The sequence below is a fragment of the Delphinapterus leucas genome, chromosome 9 (assembly GCF_059928025.1).
Source record: "Delphinapterus leucas isolate spDelLeu-1000000601 "Yukka" chromosome 9, BTC_Dleu_Yukka2, whole genome shotgun sequence".
NCBI classification, from domain to species: Eukaryota; Metazoa; Chordata; class Mammalia; order Artiodactyla; family Monodontidae; genus Delphinapterus; species Delphinapterus leucas.
In genome coordinates this window covers 61,284,185-61,305,970 of record NC_143137.1, presented here as the reverse complement: position 1 = coordinate 61,305,970, position 21,786 = coordinate 61,284,185, and the positions used below count along the sequence as shown (strand labels likewise).

Below are 21,786 nucleotides of genomic sequence, written 5' to 3'. Positions count from 1 at the left end.
AAGCAATCTACAGATTCAATGCAATCCCTATCAAACTACCACTGGCATTTTTCACAGAACTAGAACAAGAAATTTCACAGTTTATATGGAAACACAAAAGACCCCGAATAGCCAAAGCAATCTTGAGAACGAAAAACGGAGCTGGAGGAATCAGGCTCCCTGACTTCAGACTATACTACAAGGATACAGTAATCAAGACAGTATGGTACCGGCACAAACACAGAAATATAGATCAGTGGAACAGGATAGAAAGGCCAGAGATAAACCCACGCACATATGGTCACCTTATGTTTGATAAAGGAGGCAGGAATGTACAGTGGAGAAATCACAGCCTCTTCAATAAGTGGTGCTGGGAAAACTGGACAGGTACATGTAAAAGTATGAGATTAGATCACTCCCTACACAAAACACAAAAACACTATACACAAAAATAAGCTCAAAATGGATTAAAGACCTAAATGTAAGGCCAGACACTATCAAACTCTTACAGGAAAACATAGGCAGAACACTCTAGGACATAAATCACAGCAAGATCCTTTTTGACCCACCTCCTGGAGAAATGGAAATAAAAACAAAAATAAACAAATGGGACCTAATGAAACTTCAAAGCTTTTGCACAGCAAAGGAAACCATAAACAAGATGAAAAGACAACCCTCAGAATGGGAGAAAATACTTGCAAATGAAGCACCTGACAAAGGATTAATCTCCAAAATTTATAAGCAGCTCATGCAGCTCAATAACAAAAAAGCAAACAACCCAATCCAAAAATGGGCAGAAGACCTAAACAGACATTTCTCCAAAGCAGATATACAGACTGCCAACAAACACATGAAAGAATGCTCAACATCACTAATCATTAGAGAAATGCAAATCAAAACTACAATGAGATATCATCTCACACCGGTCAGAATGGCCATCATCAAAAAATCTAAAAACAATAAATGCTGGAGAGGTTGTGGAGAAAAGGGAACCCTCTTGCACTGTTGGTGGGAATGTAAATTGATACAGCCACTGTGGAGAACAGTATGGAGGTTCCTTAAAAAACTACAAATAGAACTACCATACGACCCAGCAATCCCACTACTGGGCATATACCCTGAGAAAACCATAATTCAAAAACAGTCATGTACCAAAATGTTCATTGCAGCTCTATTTACAATAGCCCGGAGATGGAAACAACCTAAGTGCCCATCATTGGATGAATGGATAAAGAAGATGTGGCACATATATACAGTGGAATATTACTCAGCCATAAAAAGAAACGAAATTGAGCTATTTGTAATGAGGTGGATAGACCTAGAGTCTGTCATACAGAGTGAAGTAAGTCAGAAAGAGAAAGACAAATACCGTATGCTAACACATATATATGGAATTTAAGGGAAAAAAATGTCATGAAGAGCCTAGGGGTAAGACAGGAATAAAGACACAGACCTACTAGAGAATGGACTTGAGGATATGGGGAGGGGGAAGGGTAAGATGTGACAAAGCGAGAGAGAGAGGCATGGACATATATACACTACCAAACGTAAAGCAGACAGCTACTGGGAAGCAGCCGCATAGCACAGGGAGATCAGCTCGGTGCTTTGTGACCACCTGGAGGGGTGGGATAGGGAGGGTGGGAGGGAGGGAGACGCAAGAGGGAAGAGATATGGGAACATATGTATATGCATAACTGATTCACTTTGTTATAAAGCAGAAAATAACACACCATTGTAAAGCAATTATACTCCAATAAAGATGAGAAAAGAAATACTGAAATAAATAAAATGGTCTGATAGTTCAAAATTGACTTGGATAAGAAACTAGGGAATTATCTATTAACCAGGCTAAGCAGGTTTTAGATAGGCAATGATAAAAATGCAAAGTTACTCATCAGATCTTTTAGTGACTAAATAATGTTACACCAGAATCTGAATCCATTTTTCTTTCAGAGCAAAACTACAACTACTGAAGTTGAAAGTACAGAATCTGATTTCGGTTCTCAGTGTCAATAGGCATGAAGTGGAGGTTTAAAAAAAAAGTAAAACTCATGGAGATTATCCAGCTAACAATTTTGCACCTCCTTCTGTTCTGATTCAGTGGCCCTTTTTGCACAAGTGTGATTTCTGAGGGACTCTGTAGGTCTGGTGTACAAGTGCTAAAATTCTCTTTCATTGACTTTGGACTTGAAAGTTCACCCTGGTGAAGGCTACCCAGGCACTGGTTAACTGAAATTCTACTGCCATTGCTTCCTTCTTTCCTTCCTTCAACAACTATTTATTTGACACTTACCATATGTAAGTACTGTTTTTAGGCATTACAGTTTCAGCAATAAATGAGGCAGAGAAGATCGCAGCTTTCAACAATCTTACATTCTTCCAGTTATTACCTGTAATTTGTCAGATATAGCACACTATAAGCAACTGTTGAATGTAAACAGTATTTGATACACTAAAAATTGGGAATTAAAATTTTAAGGAGTCGCAATAATACCCATGGTCTAAAGAAAAGTTTCAGATGCTTATCATTTACTTATTTTGCCAACTTCTTAATTCTTGTGCAAGAAAGTCTTGTACTATTTTCAACAGCTAAGGAAGGCAAAACACATACCAAAAACACTTAGGAATCACTACTTAAAAATAAGAGAAAAAACACTTAAAATCATTTTTTAAAATACCATTTAAAATGTGTCTTCAGTCAGGAATGGATGCCAAAACAGTCAATACAAAGGAGAAATGTCCAAAACACAACAGAGTTTTGAGGAAAGGCATAATACATAATAGAACTAAGAGCCTCTTTAGGATTTGGGAATCAGAATGATCACTGAGCCTGCCTAATGGGAATGATTAAAGAAAACCTGAAAAACTAACAGAAACTATGGCAGAATCTGATGTAAATAATTCAATTTGGAAAGATGGAGTAACTTTACAAATATACTCCCATTAATCCGGCATTGAAAAAGTAAGGAATTTGGCCAACGTTACGAGTGTTTCAGTACTACGGTAATAAACTGAACAAGTTATTCTGTCTTTGGTCTAATCTAAATGTTCATTCCTGCATGCAACTAATATTAAACATTTATTGAGTGCCTGACACATGCCATGCATGGTGCTAGGCACAGAGAACACAATGCTGAAGCAGCTGGATCCCCAGTTCATGATGCACCTGGTCACCATACAAGGAGCCAGAACACAGGTGTTTAAATGTGCAGAGAGAGCAGAAGAGAGGACTTTATGCTGCCTGAGGGAGACAAAGACAGCGCCCGAGTTGAAAGATATTTGAGCAGGAGTTTGAAGGAGGATCGGAACTACACAAAGTGTTTATGAGGGGTGAGGCGTAAAGAAAGCACTCGAGTAAGAAAGGAAAATTGCACGCATAAACTCCAGGAGAAAGGAATATGCTCACGGCATGGTAAGAAACCCTGTAAAACGACACAGGACAGACCTGGACGTTTATACACTGGGCAGGGCCAGATCATAAAGGGACATGCACACCAGACAAAAGTTACTGGATTTTATCCTAGAAGAAGCTAAGAGCCCCCTATGTCATCAAATAAGGCAACGACATGGTCAGATCTGTGGCGAATGGACTGAATGAAAGTAAGACTAGGGATGAGGAGGCTGTTTCAGAAAGTCTTTGCAATGGTCCATGTGAGAGATAGTAAGGCCTGACCCACTGCAGGTAGAGTGGAGAGGGAGGGGACAGGACAGATAAGTGAGCTAGAAACGAAGTGACTTGCTGATCAACTGGGTTAAGCTTGGGGGAGAGGAAGAAGTCAAGAGTAATTCGCTGGCTTCCAACTTGAGAAGATACCCGTCTCCACGCCAAGCATTCTATCAGCTTTCAGTTTTGGATTTTGGCTCCCTGAGACTGGTCACTGCTGATCTGCCTCATTCTCTTTGTCCTAAAGAACGTCCTTAGGCGCTACAGAAATACAGAGGCGGCCACCACCACCTCTGAGTGATGACAAGAAGGAAGCACCACCGCCTGTGCCTCCCTGCCTGGTCTACACCACCTTCAGCAACCACGGCAGCAATCCTGTAAATGGCGCCCATTTTAATTCTGTACACAAATAATTAATCGAACTATAGTTATTATGGGCCCCAGGAGCACAAGGCACTACGGAAAATAAAAGCAATGTGCAGGTTTCTGCCGAGTTATGCAGGAAAGCAATACAGCGCAAAGCAGTGGTCAGTCAGATGCAAGTCCGATATCCAGCTCCATTACTGTTACTGGTTATATGACCTTGGGAAACTGATGTTCTTGGGCCTTGGCTGCCTCTTCTATAAGATATCTGGATAATATAGCGTATCTCATTGGTAAAAATTAATGAGATAATACATGTAAATTTCCTACTAGCACCATGCCTAACTTATGGTAGATTCAAGAAGTAATAAGTAAATATCCTTCTTTATTTCCCATCCCCTTTTGACTACTCAAAGCCTTTCTGCTTCCAAACAGAATGCAGTTATCACCAATGGGTGTTTCTCTCTACTTCCCCATGTCTACTGTTGGCAAAAATGAAGCTTCTAGAATTAACACAGGATGGTATCTATATCACAGACTGCTTACAGGCTATCCAATATTCATCATCCCTTTCTTCCTTATTACTGCACCCTGATTTTGCTGAAGGTGGTAAAACACTAAGCAAAAAAACCATTTCCTAGGGTCCCTTGCCACTAGGGGTAGCCTAGTGTGTGACACAGTAGAGTCAGTAAAACTCTTGTTAGAGATTATTTGGAAAGTTTCTGGACATAGGTATTTTTATTCTCCCTCAGCTAGCTTCCTTTTTCCAACTTCCTGGAAAGTCGGTATGATGGCTGGAATTGCAGTAGCTATCCTGCAACTATGAGGAAAAGATCAAGACTCATAATATGAGCCGTGACATACTTGAGCTCCTGAAAAATGCTTCCACCACCTTCCACCAGACTTCTTATCACATGGGAAAAATAAAGGCCTAAATTTAAGCCACTGCCTTTCAGGTCTCTATAACTCTTCTGAGCCCAATTCCGAACTGATTGAGGAATTTCCTAAATTTAGGGATTTCCTTCAATCCTATTTTGGCATGAGTATCAAGCCATCAACCATAATTTCCTTCCAATTTAAAAAGAAACTCTTATTGAGTGTCCAGTATGTGAGATACTGTGTATGTAGACATAGAAATAAATATTACCTACTGACTCATTTTTTTTTTAAACATCTTTATTGGAGTATAATTGCTTTACAATGGTGTGTTAGTTTCTGCTGTATAACAAAGTGAATCAGCTATACATACACATATATCCCCATATCTCCTTCCTCTTGTGTCTCCCTCCCACCCTCCCTATCCCACCCCTCTAGGTGGTCACAAAGCACTGAGCTGATCTCCCTGTGCTATGTGGTCGCTTCCCACTAGCTATCTACTTTACATTTGGTAGTGTATATATGTCCATGCCACTCTCTCACTTCGTCCCAGCTTCCCCTTCCCCTTCCCCGTGTCCTCAAGTCCATTCTCTATGTTATCTACTGACTCATTTAATTCTTACAGTAACCCTTCAAAGTAAGTAGTGTCATTCTCATTTTACAGCAAAGGGACACGAAGGTCTGAGAGGCTAAGTACTTTATCAAAGGTACCTTAGTGATACAAGGCGAGCCAAGATCGGAGCTCCATGTCTATTTGATGATGAAGTTCATATCCTGGCAGCTATCCATGCTACTGCAGGGGTTCTGTGAACTCACTACTGTGAGGAACCATGACTCCCAAGACAATGTCTCTCTAAATTAAGTACTCACTTTTCCTAGGTCGTCCGTACTGATACCTAAAATTCAACTGGGAAACCATCTTAAAATGTATGTCTAGAGCATGAAAAAAGTGTGTAGCAGGAGACCATGAAGTGGTTGATGTGGCAAGGGTGAGAGCTGCCTAGGCCTGAGGTACACTCTGCCTGAAAGCAGCTAGGCAGGGCTGACAATCTGGAACGGGGGCTCCTTTTACCTGGGGCCTCCAGTCAACAAGGACCCTGAAGAAATCATGTTAAACTGGAAATCAGCGTGTGAGCCTGAGGCATCGGAGAGAGAGTAAGTAAAGGTGTCCAATGTCACACACATTCTCACAGTAAAAAAAACTCATGATCTTGTCACACGTAATTTTTTAAAAGAGGAGTGAGAGACAAAATTGGGAGTTGTGTACATCTCTTATAACCTATTAAAAAACACTTTAAATACAGACTTGTTCTATATATTACATAAATATACATATAAATGCATATTTTAACTCTTTCTTCTTCACAATGAATCTGAAGCAGCCAACAAGAAGATTCACAATAATTTAAAAACCATAACCAGGAAACATATACAATAGGAGTATGAAATAAGAGGAAAATAAAGTAAGCAGACATATATCCTATAGGGTCCTAAACAGTTACTAAAATTGAGCTGTAAATTTAGGTCTGAGCCTCCTCTTGCCAAAGGAAAACGGAAAAAAATGACTAGGTACAAAATTCACAATGGCCATGAGAAAAAGAGAATATTACCACCTCAGGAGAAACAAAATATTTTCTGTTAGCATAAAAGCAATAAGAAATCAGAAGACCTAAGTGGGACTTCACACAGGAGAAACTATATAACAGAGCAGACAACGTCTCAGCAATTCCTCAATAGTAAATGTTACAGTGTATTCCACACAACAGTTTCTCACAGAGTCATTCAATCAAGCTGAAAAACAGTTCAGGGAAGGCAATCTGTGCAGGACTGAGGCAATGAGATAGGAATATATGGCTCTCCAATGGGCCGGCTTGATCTAGTAATAAATCCCGGAATATCTACATGAACAAAGAGACAGCATTTTCTTTAAATTATTCTCCAACCGAAACCAACTTAAGAAGTAGGATTATGCAACAGTTTCCTGACTCTTTTCAGTTCAGAAGTTCTGAGAAAGTTTTCAGGGGCTTTTTATTATGTAAATGGTACTTCAGTCCACTGGCACTGTGCTCTTAGGTGTAGCACTTATGTGCCAATCTTTCCTCCTTCTCCAAGGAGAAATCGGCATTAAAAGGCAGAGAAAAGGTAGGCTGCATTACTTTAAAAAATTATGGCTTTTTGCTTTTACATTAGGAGGTTCTACTACACACACTTTCTATCATATAACTAATGTTAGAGAAAATTTATGAATTCACACCCATAATGATTTCTTAACTAATTTAAAAGGCAATGAGTGAAAGGCATGTACCTAAGAATATGACATTCCAAAAATGGACATTAAACAGTCCTTGAACAGGTAGAAATTAATATCAATTATGAACAGTGTAGGATGAACACAGGAGTTCACTGAAAAAAAAAAAACCTGACGTATAGTAAGACATGGGGCCTGTTAGGTCTGGAAAGAAATGTAAAATCTATGTAAATTTAGCTGAGCTTAACTAAGGTGTAATTTTTTTCTGTGTGTTCATATTGATGCACTGTCATAAGCATATTCACAGGAATCCTCAATAAGGTACAAAGTGGAATATTCAGAAAACGCCAATTAGGCCAAGTACATACCTGCATGCCAGTTTTTCCACTGCATAAGGAGTCAGATGATATTTCTCCTTCAAAAGAGTCTCTAGTTGTGTGTGAAGACAACATAAATATCGTTGTGCTTTAACTTAAGCTCTCTATAAAGTCACAAGAAGTTACGACTGTAACATGAACCAAAGGAGGAAAAAATAAGGACCATTTGATACTAATTAAAAAACAGGAGATTAGAAAAAAGATGGCTGTGGGAAATAGGGAACAGTTGTTCTCCCAACATGGACCTCTTACCCTGCTGATTCTGTGGTTTTTAAAACTACAAAAGTGAAAACTGGAAAAATGACAATAAAATTACCACCAACAGATAAACAGAATAACATTCTCTATGGTTTTTAAAATAACTTCTAAATTGGCGATAGAAAACTAAATTTGCTAAGCAAAAAGCTAGCATTTCCACATTTATTTCCTCCTTCTAAACACATACAATAAACGCACATATTGGATCTAATGTAGCTCCATGCAATGCAATTAGAGGTTCCCGTTCTTTGATTCCAATTGCAATCAACTGCAATGAATCAACAGATGAGGCAGGTGATTAAAGTCACATAACTTTAACAAACCAAGATTGCTGAAGTTAAATAAATATCATTATGGTCACTTTAAGCTACCTAGCTTCATCAAGCAGAGCTACAAAAGCAGCAGGTTAGCAGGTTTCTGGCAAGGAATAATTGGTGCTGAGCAACAGACTGTGTACATGAGCAGAAACATTGCATAAAACTCACATTGCTGGCTTACCCACACCATATGTGCATTTTGGATGGAAACAGGGGCAGCTCTCATACACCTCACATAGTTTGGCCTTTTCTGGCTAGGATGAATAAACATTATGTTTCCGTGTGCTAACTGTTAACCCCAATGGAAACCAGAAAATACCAGAATTATGACCTCTCAATTCTAATTTTTTCCAGCAAAACTGAAACTAGGACAAAGACACAGTGGTAACAAAAATATACAAATTTGAAGTTATGGAAAAGATCTTTACAAATACTGATAAGCATGCCTCAAGTTAATTCATCTTGCCAATGTTTTGAGCTATCAACAACCCACAGTAATCTGATTGTCAAATACAAAAGTAAAAAGTTTATAGATTTAAAGAAATAATAAAGCATTTCAATTGTTCTTTACCAGTGGCCAAATTTATCATTTCCCCAAACAGACTTTGTAAGCAAGAGCAAGGACCTTGAAAGTGGTTTTCACAGTCTGACAAGTTACCTGCAAGGACTTTTGCACAATTCCTTCCTAACAAGCACGAAAGCCTGATTAATCAATATCTAAAATCTTCATTATGCATCAGATTCTCCCCCTCCACCCCCCCTCCATCCCCCAATCAAAGCAGCAGTATAAAGGTTGGCGTTTGGTGGCAAAATTCCAATTCACTTTCCAAATAGCCAGGACTTCTGGGGAGGAAAAGATCTCAGACACTGCATCTAATCCCCCTACTTCACTGACTAAGAATTGAAGTTGAAGAGAAGCTTAGCAACTTGTCCTAGATCAAACACTTGGTGAGCAGAGGAATCCAGCAAAAATGTACTTTCTACTATATTATATGGTCCAGTAATTCAAGTGAAAATAAAGATTGGAGAGATGCACTCTACAAAATCTTTTTCCCAAAAGGTATCTTGCATAGCAGGATAAACACATCAAAGAATTAAATTTACCATTTAAATGATATAAACAGTGCAATAATCCAACTGTGCTTCATTTCCCAGTAAATCACAAATTTGAAATGGTTCTATATTAGGAAAAACAAAAAACAGAAATCCTTGCACTCATCTTGGATAAAATTATATTCTCATAAACTAACTGTTATAAAGGGAGAAATTAATATCTTCAAACTAAGAGTCTCAGAATCATAGATATAGATGCAAAAGCAAGATTTGTAGACAAATACATGTTCAAACCAGTAACCCACAACCTTTTCGGGGGAGGGGGAATATGACTTTATAACTGATACTATGACACTGACAGGTAGATCAATAAGAACAGTCTGGGCCACGTGATTTCTAATGATATGTGAAGAATAAACTCCAAGTCACCTCACTCTTCTCCCTGCTGGAAAGTCCCCTAGGTGAGAGGACAGATGTTTCGACAAACCATGATCAGATGTGATGCTCTGTGATCAACTAATTAAGAGATCTTAAACTTAAATAATCCAAGGCAGGTAAGTACCTACATGTCTCCTAAAGATCATCCTCAGTAGACTGTTCCATCATTTTTACTGCCATCCAAAATAGTTCTTCTGTTAATAAGCAATATCCTCACCATCAGACTTACTATCATTTAAAATATAAAATATACTCATTATAGACAAATAGGAAAATCCGAACACTGGACAGTATGATTTAACCTATTTATCTATCATTCCAAAGGCAACTACTCTTAATGTTTTTATGTATTACATCATCTTTTTCTGCACAGTTTTTTTTTTTTTTTTTCCGTACGCGGGCCTCTCACTGTTGTGGCCTCTCCCGCACGCGGGCCTCTCACTGTTGTGGCCTCTCCCGCACGCGGGCCTCTCACTGTTGTGGCCTCTCCCGTCGCGGAGCACAGGCTCCGGACGCGCAGGTTCAGCGGCCATGGCTCACGGGCCCAGCCACTCCGCGGCATGTGGGATCTTCCCGGACCGGGGCACAAACCCATGTCCCCTGCATCGGCAGGCGGACTCTCAACCACTGCGCCACCAGGGAAGCCCTTCTGCACAGTTTTTATATAGCAATAATCACACTGTAAATATAATTTTGTACCTCAAATCTTCTAACTGAAATTATGAAACCAAGAGTCTTTATTGAAAACTAATCATAAATTTCACTTATGAAAACTAAAAAATATTCCATTAAGTGGATTGCCATCTTTCTGCACATACAACTTCTTGTGGATTTAAAAGATTATTTTCTCAGAATAGAATCCTAAAAGTGGAATTACTGTCAAAGTATATTAACGTCTTTATGGTTCTTGATACTTGCAAAAATGCTTACCAAAAATGGTTGTACCAATTTAAACTGCCTTCAATAGCAATTCCCATTATACCTGTATTTGGAGTATGAATATCTTGTGAGAATTAACAGTTTCATAATCATCTTTACACCCGCCATGAGGCAGAAGATAGATGGGTCCCAGCCTGAACAGTTTCTCCCCTGTGGACAGAAACTCCATAATAGCAGAAACTCCATAAAAGCAGGATGATGGAGGAGGCTGGGCCCTGCCCAGATAAAAGGCCAAATATTCCTCATTCTTGAAGTCAAGGAGACCTCCCCGACTACACATGCGCAGAAAGGCCCCTTGGAGGTCAAAAAGGGAGGGGGGGGCACCACCGCATAGTAAGTGATGTCAACTAACCATAGGCCTCTTCACTAGAATCCTTCTTGGCTAAGAGATGTGCACGCACACTGGGAAGGACCCTGAGATATAACAAATACAGACTCAGAACCAGGCAAAGCAAGATGACTGGTCAAAGGAAACCCGGAAGAAATGCCCCATAAATGTGATTCAAACTACCACGAGGGCGCGACTCTCTCGCTGAGCCCGCCCGTGTGTCTATCCACACGTACTGTACTCTTTTTCCTCCTAATAAACACTTTACTTGCTTCACTACTTTCCGTCTCTATGTGGAAAGTCGCTTCTACACAGCTGACGGGCCAGGGCCTTGTCACTGGCCACTAGTCCCTGGTGGTCTGGTGGCTAGGATTCAGCGCTCTCACTGCCGCTGCCCAACCTCAATCTCTGGCTGGAAACTGAAATCCTGCTTCAAGCTGCTGCAGGCTGAGGCCACCTGAGATCACCCATACTTTTAAATTTATAAACGTATATACCATAATTATACTAAAAAATTCTTAAAACCGAAATCCTAACACCCAGTGGATGAATGTTTGCTATTCTTGAAACTATGCTTGAGAATCACTCGAGTCTCTTTTTTTCCTGTACCACCCAACCTCAATTATTTTCTACACACAAGTAGGTCTTTAATAGGATAATCTTATACCCCCTTTTAAGGAGTGGTAACCAAAGTCTACATCATATGGAATTTATAAAGTTCAAGGATATTCTCATTCATTTTAATGACTATATAAAAGAAAAGAACAAGGAAATTCATCCCTACCAAGTCTGAAGGCTCCTATAGCTTTGTTAAAAGACATAAAGGAAGTACAAAAACACATTAAAAGAAAAGTGAACATTTCATTCATATGTATTCATTCTATATCTTTTTCAAAAAATCAATTTTTGTTCCCTAAATTACTCAACTATGAATTTCACATGTAACTCAACAATTTACAAATATGCAGATAAGAAATTACAAATACTGTGTACTAGATTGAGATGTGTGCTTCAAATGACATGAATAAACAAAGTCCCCCATATCTTCACTGTACTTCCCAGGGATTCTAATATTATGCACTTAATAATCTTAGCAAACACTTTGTTGTTGTTGCTACTACCTTACTGTTTTTGCAACTGCTATTAAATTTCCTAGTACAAATTGGCTGTAAGATTATTTTAGAACTTCATTAAAAAATTTATATTAAATACGCAATAAGCTACTTTGGTTAACAGAAGTTGAGAGATTATTAGTGTCACAGTTTATTATTATAAGTAATTTTTGTGTCTTCTGTCAGTATAACCACAGTATCTCAATACTACCAGCTGATAATAATCTTTATAAATCCTACTTTGCAGCTATACCATCTGTTAGTTATTATTTTATACGTCTCCATATGCATATGTGAATTAGCTGTCATTCAAAACAAATATACAAATGGAATTGTGGTTTTGTGGGGAGTTTTTTATTGGCTTGTTTTTGTATTTTGTTATCTTTAGGCTAGTGAACTAAATAAATAAACATATTCCTATATCTTTGAGACCAAAAATAAATGCAAATTTCAGTTATACAAACTTCCAGTTATAAGTCATGAGAATGTAATGTACAGCATGGGGAATACAGTCAATAATACTGTATTAACTTTGTATAGTGACAGATGGTTAACTAGACTTATTGTGGTGATCATTTTGCAATGCATACAAATGTTGAATCACTATGTTGTATACATGAAACTAATATAATATTGTATGTCAAATATATTTCAATAAAATAAAGAGGCTAACAAAAATGCAAATTTAAAAATACTTTTTGTAGTACAAATAAAAGAAATTTAAGTTCAACAAACAATCTAAAAGTATCTGCTAAAACTGGTTAAAATTAATAGTCACCAAAATTGGATATAATTATATTAAAAAACTGATATTTCCATATTCATAGCTCTCAAAGTACACCTACAGACCAAAAAGCAATAGGTCCACTAGTAAATTAGTAGCTATTATGGTTCCAGCTTTCACAATATAAAACACTTTCCACGACTGAAGATTAGAAAATAATGACTACTTACTTAATGACTACTTACTTCAGGGAATTAATGTTAATTCCCTGAAGAGATGAATCATAATGACAAAAATTCAAAACCAGGTCCCCCATTAATCTGTGGGTTTATCCCCATGAGCTGTAAATAACCAGGCTCCTACAGTAGCAGAGAGCAATAAGTAGTTGTAATGTCATTACAACTCACTACCAAAATTTACCCAGAAAGCAACAAGAAAAAAAGAAGGAAAAGAAGGAAGATAAACTTACAATTGGATAATTAGTTCCAGATTATCAATTTTTCCCCAAGTACTAGAGTCTAATGACTTTAATAAGCCCAAACACGGTTTACAGGAGCTTTATACACTACACACCAAAAACATGGTGAATTCTGTTAAGAGTTACCAATGGCAATTAAAACATGAGACGAAAGCACAGCCTGGGAGAAACCACATTTGATGACTAAATAGTTCATTGTTTCCTTAAGTTACCCTATTTTAGGTAATGATACTTTAGGATCATATACAGGGAAAGCTAAGGTACAAACAGTAGTAAATAATTAAAGTCATCATTAATAGAAACCCTGAAATATTTAGAGAGGGGGATTAAAGAAGAGAAAAATGTACTTAAGAAGTTATGATTTCCTGGAATGAATGCTATATTATTTTCAGTTTCTTGAAGTAAAAAGTCCCACTAATTACTTATACAAAAAAAATGCTGCTTTTCATAGAGTCTTTTGTGTATTAAAATAAGTTATACTCCAACTTTGTAAAATTTAACTTATTTGATGCCCAAACCAGATCTCCTTTCTTTCAAATTGTATTTCATCTAGATGTTAGAATTTCCATGATGTCTGTGAGACAGCTGTACTTGGAGAGGCAACACAGTTTTGAAGTATACTTGGGCTATAAAGTATAAGGGAAAACATCATAGACTACTTAACAAAAAATATATATACATTTTTAACATGTTTATTGGAGTATAAATAATAATCAACACAATGGTGTGTTAGTTTCTGCTGTATAACAAAGTGAATCAGCTACATGTATACATATATCCCCATATCTCCTCCCTCTTGCATCTCCCTCCCTCCCTCCCTATCCCACCCCTCTAGGTGGTCACAAAACACCGAGCTGATCTCCCTGTGCTATGAGGCTGCTTCCCACTAGCTATCTATAACAAAATATTTTAACTGTCATTAAAACTACAGTATAGCACAGGCCAGGTTCCATTCATTTTTTAAAATATTTTATTACCTGTCATTGAGATCCATGTGGGGAAAGTAGTTTCATACCATGATTTGCTTCTGTATGTCTAAAATGTTTTTAATGAGGGATTTCATTTCACAGGAATTTATATTAATCATATAAAATTAATTGTATAAATAGTAAAAAAAAATTTTTTCATGGTTTAAAGCTCACCTAATACATGAAGCCTTGCTTGATTCTCCCTAATGATATTTCTTCCTCCACTAAAGTCTCAGTTATCTTTGTAGTTATGGAATTTAAGAAACTTATTTATTCCACTTTATATTATATATATATATATTTATATTATATTTTCTAATTTTCATGAATAGATTGAGAATGTCAGCTTCTATAAGTTAGAATCACGGAGTCTTACATATCTTCATATCCTCTCTGCCCCATGTCCAACAATTCCTCGAAAATAGTAGGCAATCTACATGTTTATCTGAATTCACCAAAAAAACTTTTTGGGGATACTAAAATCTACCTTCTCCAAAGGGTCTCTAGAAAAACAACTTATGTTTTGGTAATTAAGAGTGTTATTTTGAAGCTCTATGGAACCCACACTAACTGACCAAATATGTTTTCGTTATAAATAATATTTCAATATGTAGCCATTAAAAATGAAAATAATGAGACTTTCCTATTAGGTACAATAGTTACAACGTTTTAATCAGATGCATGTCTTTCAAAAAATCAATTGAAATCATTATACTTTGCCTTGCTAATGTACTGAGTTAAAAAATAATCTAAATTAACAGATTTTTTTTTATGGGTAACTCCTAAGAAATATAAGAAAAACATTTTTTTTCACAGTGAGAAAAAAATAACTGTGTGTTGATAATGTAAGATGGAAAACAGAACTAAATGAAAAGATTTACTCATAAGACAGCATTTGCAGAAGACCACTTATTATTCATGTATCCATCTAGAAATCATTGACTGGGCACCTATGTCACATCATATATGTCTGTGCAGAGGCTGTAAAGGTAAAGAAGGTGGAGTCTCCACCTTCCAGGAACTCACACTATAGTGAAGTCATAAAAGACAACACAAGTAGTAAAAGGACACTGGGGTTATCTCTGGCTGGGACAGCAGGGAAAAGAGTTCACAACGAAGGTGACACTTGAACAGGGCTTTGTGTTTAAGCTTTATTCTGTAGATTTCAAGGCATTTGGGGGCCTGAACTAAAAACAAAACAACCACAACAAAAAACCCTGCTGTTCTTTTTCAGAAAGGGATTTGGGAAAGAAGCTGCTTGTCTAATAACAGTCAAGTGGACAGATGAGGATGGAGTATGAGGAACCAGATTTGGAAGATATTTGAATCAAGAAGAACATCAACATCAAGAATCAACAGGACTTCATGACAGATTTGATAAAGGGGGGCTGAGAAGAATGAGTCAAATGACATTTTTAGGCCTTTAATTTGCCAAGACAGATGATGACATTCAATGAAATCTAGATTATCAGTTAACAGCTGTTTATTGAGCACCTTCTATGTTCCAGACATTATTCTAGACCCACAGTCTATTTTCACTGTAGTCAGGAGAGGCAGACAGTAAACAAGTGGATAATCTGAAATAGTGATAAGCGTGATGGAGAAAATAAAACAGGGTTACGTGAGAGTGACTGGGGGAAGAGACACTTTAGCTGAGGTCCTCACGAAGACTGACACTTGAACTAAGACCTTAATGATAAGGGGGCAGGCAAGTGAGGCTCCAGTAAAGAAGGGGTAGAAAATGAAAAGGCTGAGCTAGGAAAGAGCTTAACATGATCAAGGGACAGAAAGGTAGCTGGTGGACGGGGATGGGGTTTGGGGTATGAAGAGAAATGAAGTCTGAGAGCACATGGAGCACCTTGTAGCCCACTGTAAAGAACTTAGCAGTGATTCCAGTTACAGTGGGCAGCCAGCATGTTTGAAGCCAAGGAGTGATGTGATCTGATTCAATTTTTGCGGGCTGTGAAGAGAACGGACTTAAGGGGGAAGAATGGAGGCAGAGAGTCTGGGCGAAAGTGGTGGCTTAAATTCCTAGCAGTGCCCATGTTGAGAAGGGGTTAGAGTCTGGATATGGAGAGGGAGAGGTGATAGGACTTACGGGTGGAACTGCATGTAGACTGTGAGGGAAAGAAAGGAACCAGGGGTACCTCAGGGGGTGTGATTCTAAACCACTATATAAAGGGTGGTGTTATTAAACAGTGATGGTGAAAACTTGAGCAGAGAGAAGCTTCAGGGTGGTGGGGTCAGAAATCAATAGTTCTTCTTTGCTCAAGTAAAGGCTGAACTGTTTAGAAACTTGTAAGTGAAACGGCAGGTAGACAGCTGGATACAGTCTACAGCTCTGGGGTGAGGTCTATGTGGAGATATACTTTGGGAGTCATCAGACTCTTCAAAGATTTTAAAACCATGAGACTATATAAGACTCATCTTGACCCATGAAACATGAAGCAATGTTTGTGGTTTTAGATTTTTAAAGCAAGGAATAATAAATTCCATTTTGGACACTTCAGGTGGGGATAAGTGATTAGTTGGCTTTTCTGTGGTGAATCACACTAGCCTCTAAAAGTATTTTAGTATTACCCTCTTGTACTGACTTAACCCTGTCATCTCCTTTGGAGTCTCCCTATTTCATTTCTGCTACATCAGTAAGCTCTTTGAGAGCAAACGGTGTCTTCCCAATCCCCAGCAACTATTCAGAGAGAAGGCACTTTTATCTGTTATACCATGAGTATAAAAATCCAGTCTTAATGGTTAAGAATTGAAGGAAGTAGCACAATAATGAGCTAGTTTCAAATCTCTGAGGATCTATTCTCAAAAGTTTCTTTCCTTCAAAATTAATCTTGGAATTCTTCCTATCAATAAATCGACTTCGAAAAATAATTGAGTTCCGCAGACATTTCCACTGAATCACATACATAACTAAGCAGTTAAATTCAAGTAATCACGGATGATTTCTAAACCATCTTGGTGGTTCTTTCCTAAAGCTCAAATATATCAACCTTTATTTCCTATCAAAGATGCTACTTATGTTCAGTACTCAATAAATATTTGAATACATAAAAGAGATCAAGATGCTTCAACATATAGACAGGAAATTTTTCTTTGTCCTTGTATCTTTTTTCTCAGTACTATATACTCAGCCCCTTGCACAGTGCATTGAATACAGTCAGTGCTTAATAAATATTTGTTGCATGCATTAATAAAAAAAACAATGCACAGTTTTATGGGAAAGATGGCTCTTTTCTTCTTCTACATCAATTTACTTCCCATGTAACTTCTTTAAATGTTTTTCTCTTGATTATAAAATATTTACTCACTGTGGAAAATATAAATACAAAAAAATCTCTCTTCTGGGCTTCCCTGGCGGCGCAGCGGTTGAGAGTCCGCCTGCCGATGCAGGGGATACGGGTTCGTGCCCCGGTCCGGAAAGATCCCACATGTCACGGAGCACCTGGGCCCGTGAACCATGGCCGCTGAGCCTGCGCGTCCAGAGCCTGTGCTCCACAACGGGAGAGGCCACAGCAGTGAGAGGCCCGCGTACCGAAAAAAAAAAAAATCTCTCTTCTTAAGATGAATATTACTCTCTATTTATAACTCATGATTGTATTCATTCATTCATTTAACAAATATTTTTGACTTCCTGTTCTGTGCTAGGCTTTGCGGATACGGTGATGAATCAAACAGGTCAGGTTCCCTGATGTCACTCCAGTGGTATGCAATACCCTCACGTTCTACATGTAGAATATAAGTAGAGGTCTGTCACCACATAGAAGGTTTCAAAATCCAAGGATATCTCTTCCACTCTAATAGTTACCATTCCCCCAGAATCTTAAAAATGACTATTTCAGTGATTAAATAAGGTTAGTATGTTTCTACACAGAATATGAAAGTATGTGAACTACACTTTCACGTACCCACAAAGAGCAAATAATTTTCTCAGGTGGAAAAGAACAAAGGCCTTAGTCTTTTTACCAAACAATGTCAAGGAGTGTACTTTGATGGTGGAAATGCTAATGTAGGACAGTTCTGAATAAGTTATTTTCAAACCTTTCTCTATAGGTTCATATATTACCTATTTATTCAAATGTAATAGAAAATAATCTCTCAAGTAAAAATAATTCAAATGTTTTAACTTCAGTGTTCTATTCCTCTATTTCCAACAGAGTTTCCATTAGCAGCACTGGGAAAAGCTTAGCACTTAGGAAGTCACTCCTGCCTGCCATACCCTGATTTTCAGCAGATCACCTGTTCTCCTGATACCTAGGCACCTATTTGCATAGCAAGAGTGGAAGTTACTATTTATCCTCAGAGGTGTACATAATCACATTGACTTATTCGGTTTTACCCCAAAAGGACTCATTGAGTTTCACTTACCTCCAAAGTCTCATTGCCTTCAATGTCTGAAGTTTTGCCTCTTGCTGCCACTCTTTGCTCATGAGGTGTATCTCCTATGAAGCAAAAGAAAAAAATAAAACTTTACCATACCACTGTGGCCAAACTGTCTACTATTTATTTGAAATATCTTTTGCATGTTTCACACTGTGGAAGCAATTACTACTTCCTTTGTTACAAAGTAAACAAGTTAATATTTAAGAACAGTAATTTTATAAAGGTCACAGAAATCATCTGTAAATACATAGGTATACAATCTAAACCAGAAATGTATCCTGCTTTATATAGCTTTACTCTGGAAAAATCAAGTGAATTTATATTTTGTAAATCAAGTCATACTTCAAATAAACTAGGAAAACTTATAATTTGAAGATAAAGCAAATTATTTTCAAACATTAAAAGTCTTGGGGCTTCCCTGGTGGCACAGTGGTTGAGAGTCCGCCTGCTGATGCAGGGGACATGGGTTCGTGCCCCGGTCTGGGAAGATCCCACGTGCCGCGGAGCGGCTGGGCCTGTGAGCCATGGCCGCTGAGCCTGCGCGTCCGGAGCCTGTGCTCTGCAGCGGGAGAGGCCACAACAGTGAGAGGCCCGCGTACCGCAAAAAAAAAAAAAAAAGTCTTAAAAAAAAAAGTCTTTATAATATGAATAACTGTCCTTCAAATTTGTTTTTTAATAAGGTTTACTCTTTATAAGTGTTTATTTGTGTCTCTGTGGATTTGCCTCAGAGTAGCTATATATGTTTGCATGTAGTAATTAACCATATGTCAAACAATTTTTACAGCAGGAAAGAACAATAAACAAATTCATAAATTAGCATTCAGTTAATAGTTTGATTCCTAAAGGTGGTGCCTGGGAGGGTTATATTACTAATCAAAGTTGGTGACTAGGCTGCCTCTAAGGACATAGGACAGACAGAAATATAGTTAGGTAAGTACAGGCATAATTTAATGTATTAGTGTCCTATTATAATTTATTAACTAATAATCTGTGATTAACATATGGTAGGTAAAGAAACAATCAGCGTACTTCTTAAAAGCACAATGAGAGGTTAATTTAGTAATTTGTAAACTGCTCTTCCCATAAAATTAAGCCAGCTCAGGAATGTCTACAACAGGGAAGATTACAAAATTCATATATAATGACTTGGCTGACACTAAAGGTTAGGAATTTGTTAACATAGGGAAGGTCACAGTCTTCACTGGAGGTAACAAAGTATGAAAGTCTGCGCTGGGCTTAACTTTTCCACAGTGAAACACAAAAGTTTAGTTTACCAATGGCTGTAGTCAAGAAAGGGGCCTGTGAAAATTTTAAAGAATTAAATAAAATTCTGTTAAATTCTAAAACCATAAAGCAAGAATTAAGTTGGTAGTTTATTTACTTAAAAATAAAGGAAATCCCCCAAATGTTTAAAATCCAAGCACATCATGCATATTCCAGCCTACAAGTTGTGTTCTCAGCTAAGTACAGCATTATTACTAGTGGGCAGAACCCAGCACATAGTAGGTGTTCCATAAAAGCTGAGTAAATTAGTGAACTTCTATTTATAGTTTCTAGTCTATAAAACTGATAATACTAAATGGTATGTAATAAAAGTTTTATTTGAGCATACGGTTAGTGTTTTTCCTCTAAAACACATTTGTGAAACTTAAAAGGCAAATTTATTAAATACCATTATGATGTATTGTTATTAGTGATCTGTACTTGAAGCATAACTTGTTAGATTTTAAAAACAGTTAATGGGGCTTCCCTGGTGGCGCAGTGCTTGAGAGTCCGCCTGCCGATGCAGGGGACACGGGTTCGTGCCCCGGTCCGGAAGGATCCCACATGCCGCGGAGCGGCTGGGCCTGCGTGTCCGGAGGCTGTGCTCCGCAGCAGGAGAGGCCACAACAGTGAGAGGCCCACGTACCGCAAACAAACAAACAAACAAAAAACAGTTAATGATTTTTTAAAAGAATCATACTGAAACAAAAGCATTAGGAACTTTTTTTTTTTTTTTTTTTTTGCGGGCCTCTCACTGTTGTGGCCTCTCCCGCTGCGGAGCACAGGCTCCGGATGCACAGGCTCAGCGGCCCTGGCTCACAGGCAAAGCCGCTCCGCGGCATGTGGGATCTTCCCGGACCGGGGCACGAACCCGTGTCCCCTAGCATCGGCAGGCAGACTCTCAACCACTGCGCCACCAGGGAAGCCCAGGAACTTTTAAATTACATCTATAGTATAATAGAGGTAATAGTTGTTAAGTGAAAAATTATGTCAACTTACGTTCATGACCCAGGATGTCAAACAACAATTTCGATTTTTTAAACTTATTGTTTAAACTGACCATTTATTTGCACATCAGGAAGAACCTTATTTTCAGAAATCCCCCTTGTCTCTGAAAGTTAGGGATAAGCTAATCAACCCCCAGTTCACAGATGGCAAAACCAATGCACAAGTTGTTTAGTTTGCTTGGGTAAAGGCAATGAGACCACTGAGACCACAACAGCATGAGCAGACAAGGTAATGCAAGTCTCTGTATATTGACGTCAGGTGTGTTTAATAACTCACATGCCTGAGGCTGATACGGAAGTATGTGACATTCAATATGAAAGGTCATTTACTCAAGAAAGATTTTTTTTTCACCTTTTAAAATGATTATTGGGCCATCCCCTAGCCATACAAACACTATTTGGCTGAAATCATTCAGCACAAAGTCTGTGCTTCCTTTGCCAGTTTCTAATTCCAAGGTGTGTATCTGTACCACACTTTCTCCATTTCTCCCTACTGCCTGAATAACCAGAAAGGTTATCAGCCAGTGCTCTTGACATCACACAACACATCTGCCTGGAAGCAACTGTACAATCACTATTTCCTGGAATGCCATATCTGGCGATGACTCAGGGCAATAGCTGATTACAAGGAAAAATGCCATCTGCGAGATGATTATAAACAAAGGCACAAACTGAAAACTACACAAACAACAAACAGAAAAGAACAGGTCACAGTGAAATATAACTTTTGAAGTTTTTTTCCTCCCACTGAAGAATTATTTGATCATGGTAAAAATTCAATTATTTTCTCTAACTTGTTATAACCCACATGAAAGTTAGATACTTCAACAATAAAGATGCATGTGATGAACGTGAAATAAGGTACTTTAGTTTTGAGACATCAGTTAATTCTAACTTATGTGCTGTATAGATTCAAAAATTTCATTTGCAAGTCAGCTGTTTAAAAGGAAGGACAAAAACAACAAAATAGATGCAAACTATTACATGTAGAATGGATAAACAACA

The 21,786-nt window shown here is 38.0% G+C and overlaps 1 protein-coding gene across 1 annotated transcript in view; it reads right to left on the bottom strand.

Annotated features, from left to right (window-relative positions):
• UMAD1 (UBAP1-MVB12-associated (UMA) domain containing 1) overlaps positions 1-21,786 on the bottom strand; it is a 227,625-nt gene that overhangs the window by 60,079 nt on the left and 145,760 nt on the right. Inside the window, exon 3 of the mRNA XM_022586820.2 lies at positions 18,497-18,570. Within this exon, the coding sequence (XP_022442528.2) occupies positions 18,497-18,570 (74 nt within the window). The remainder of the gene's footprint in view (positions 1-18,496; positions 18,571-21,786) is intronic.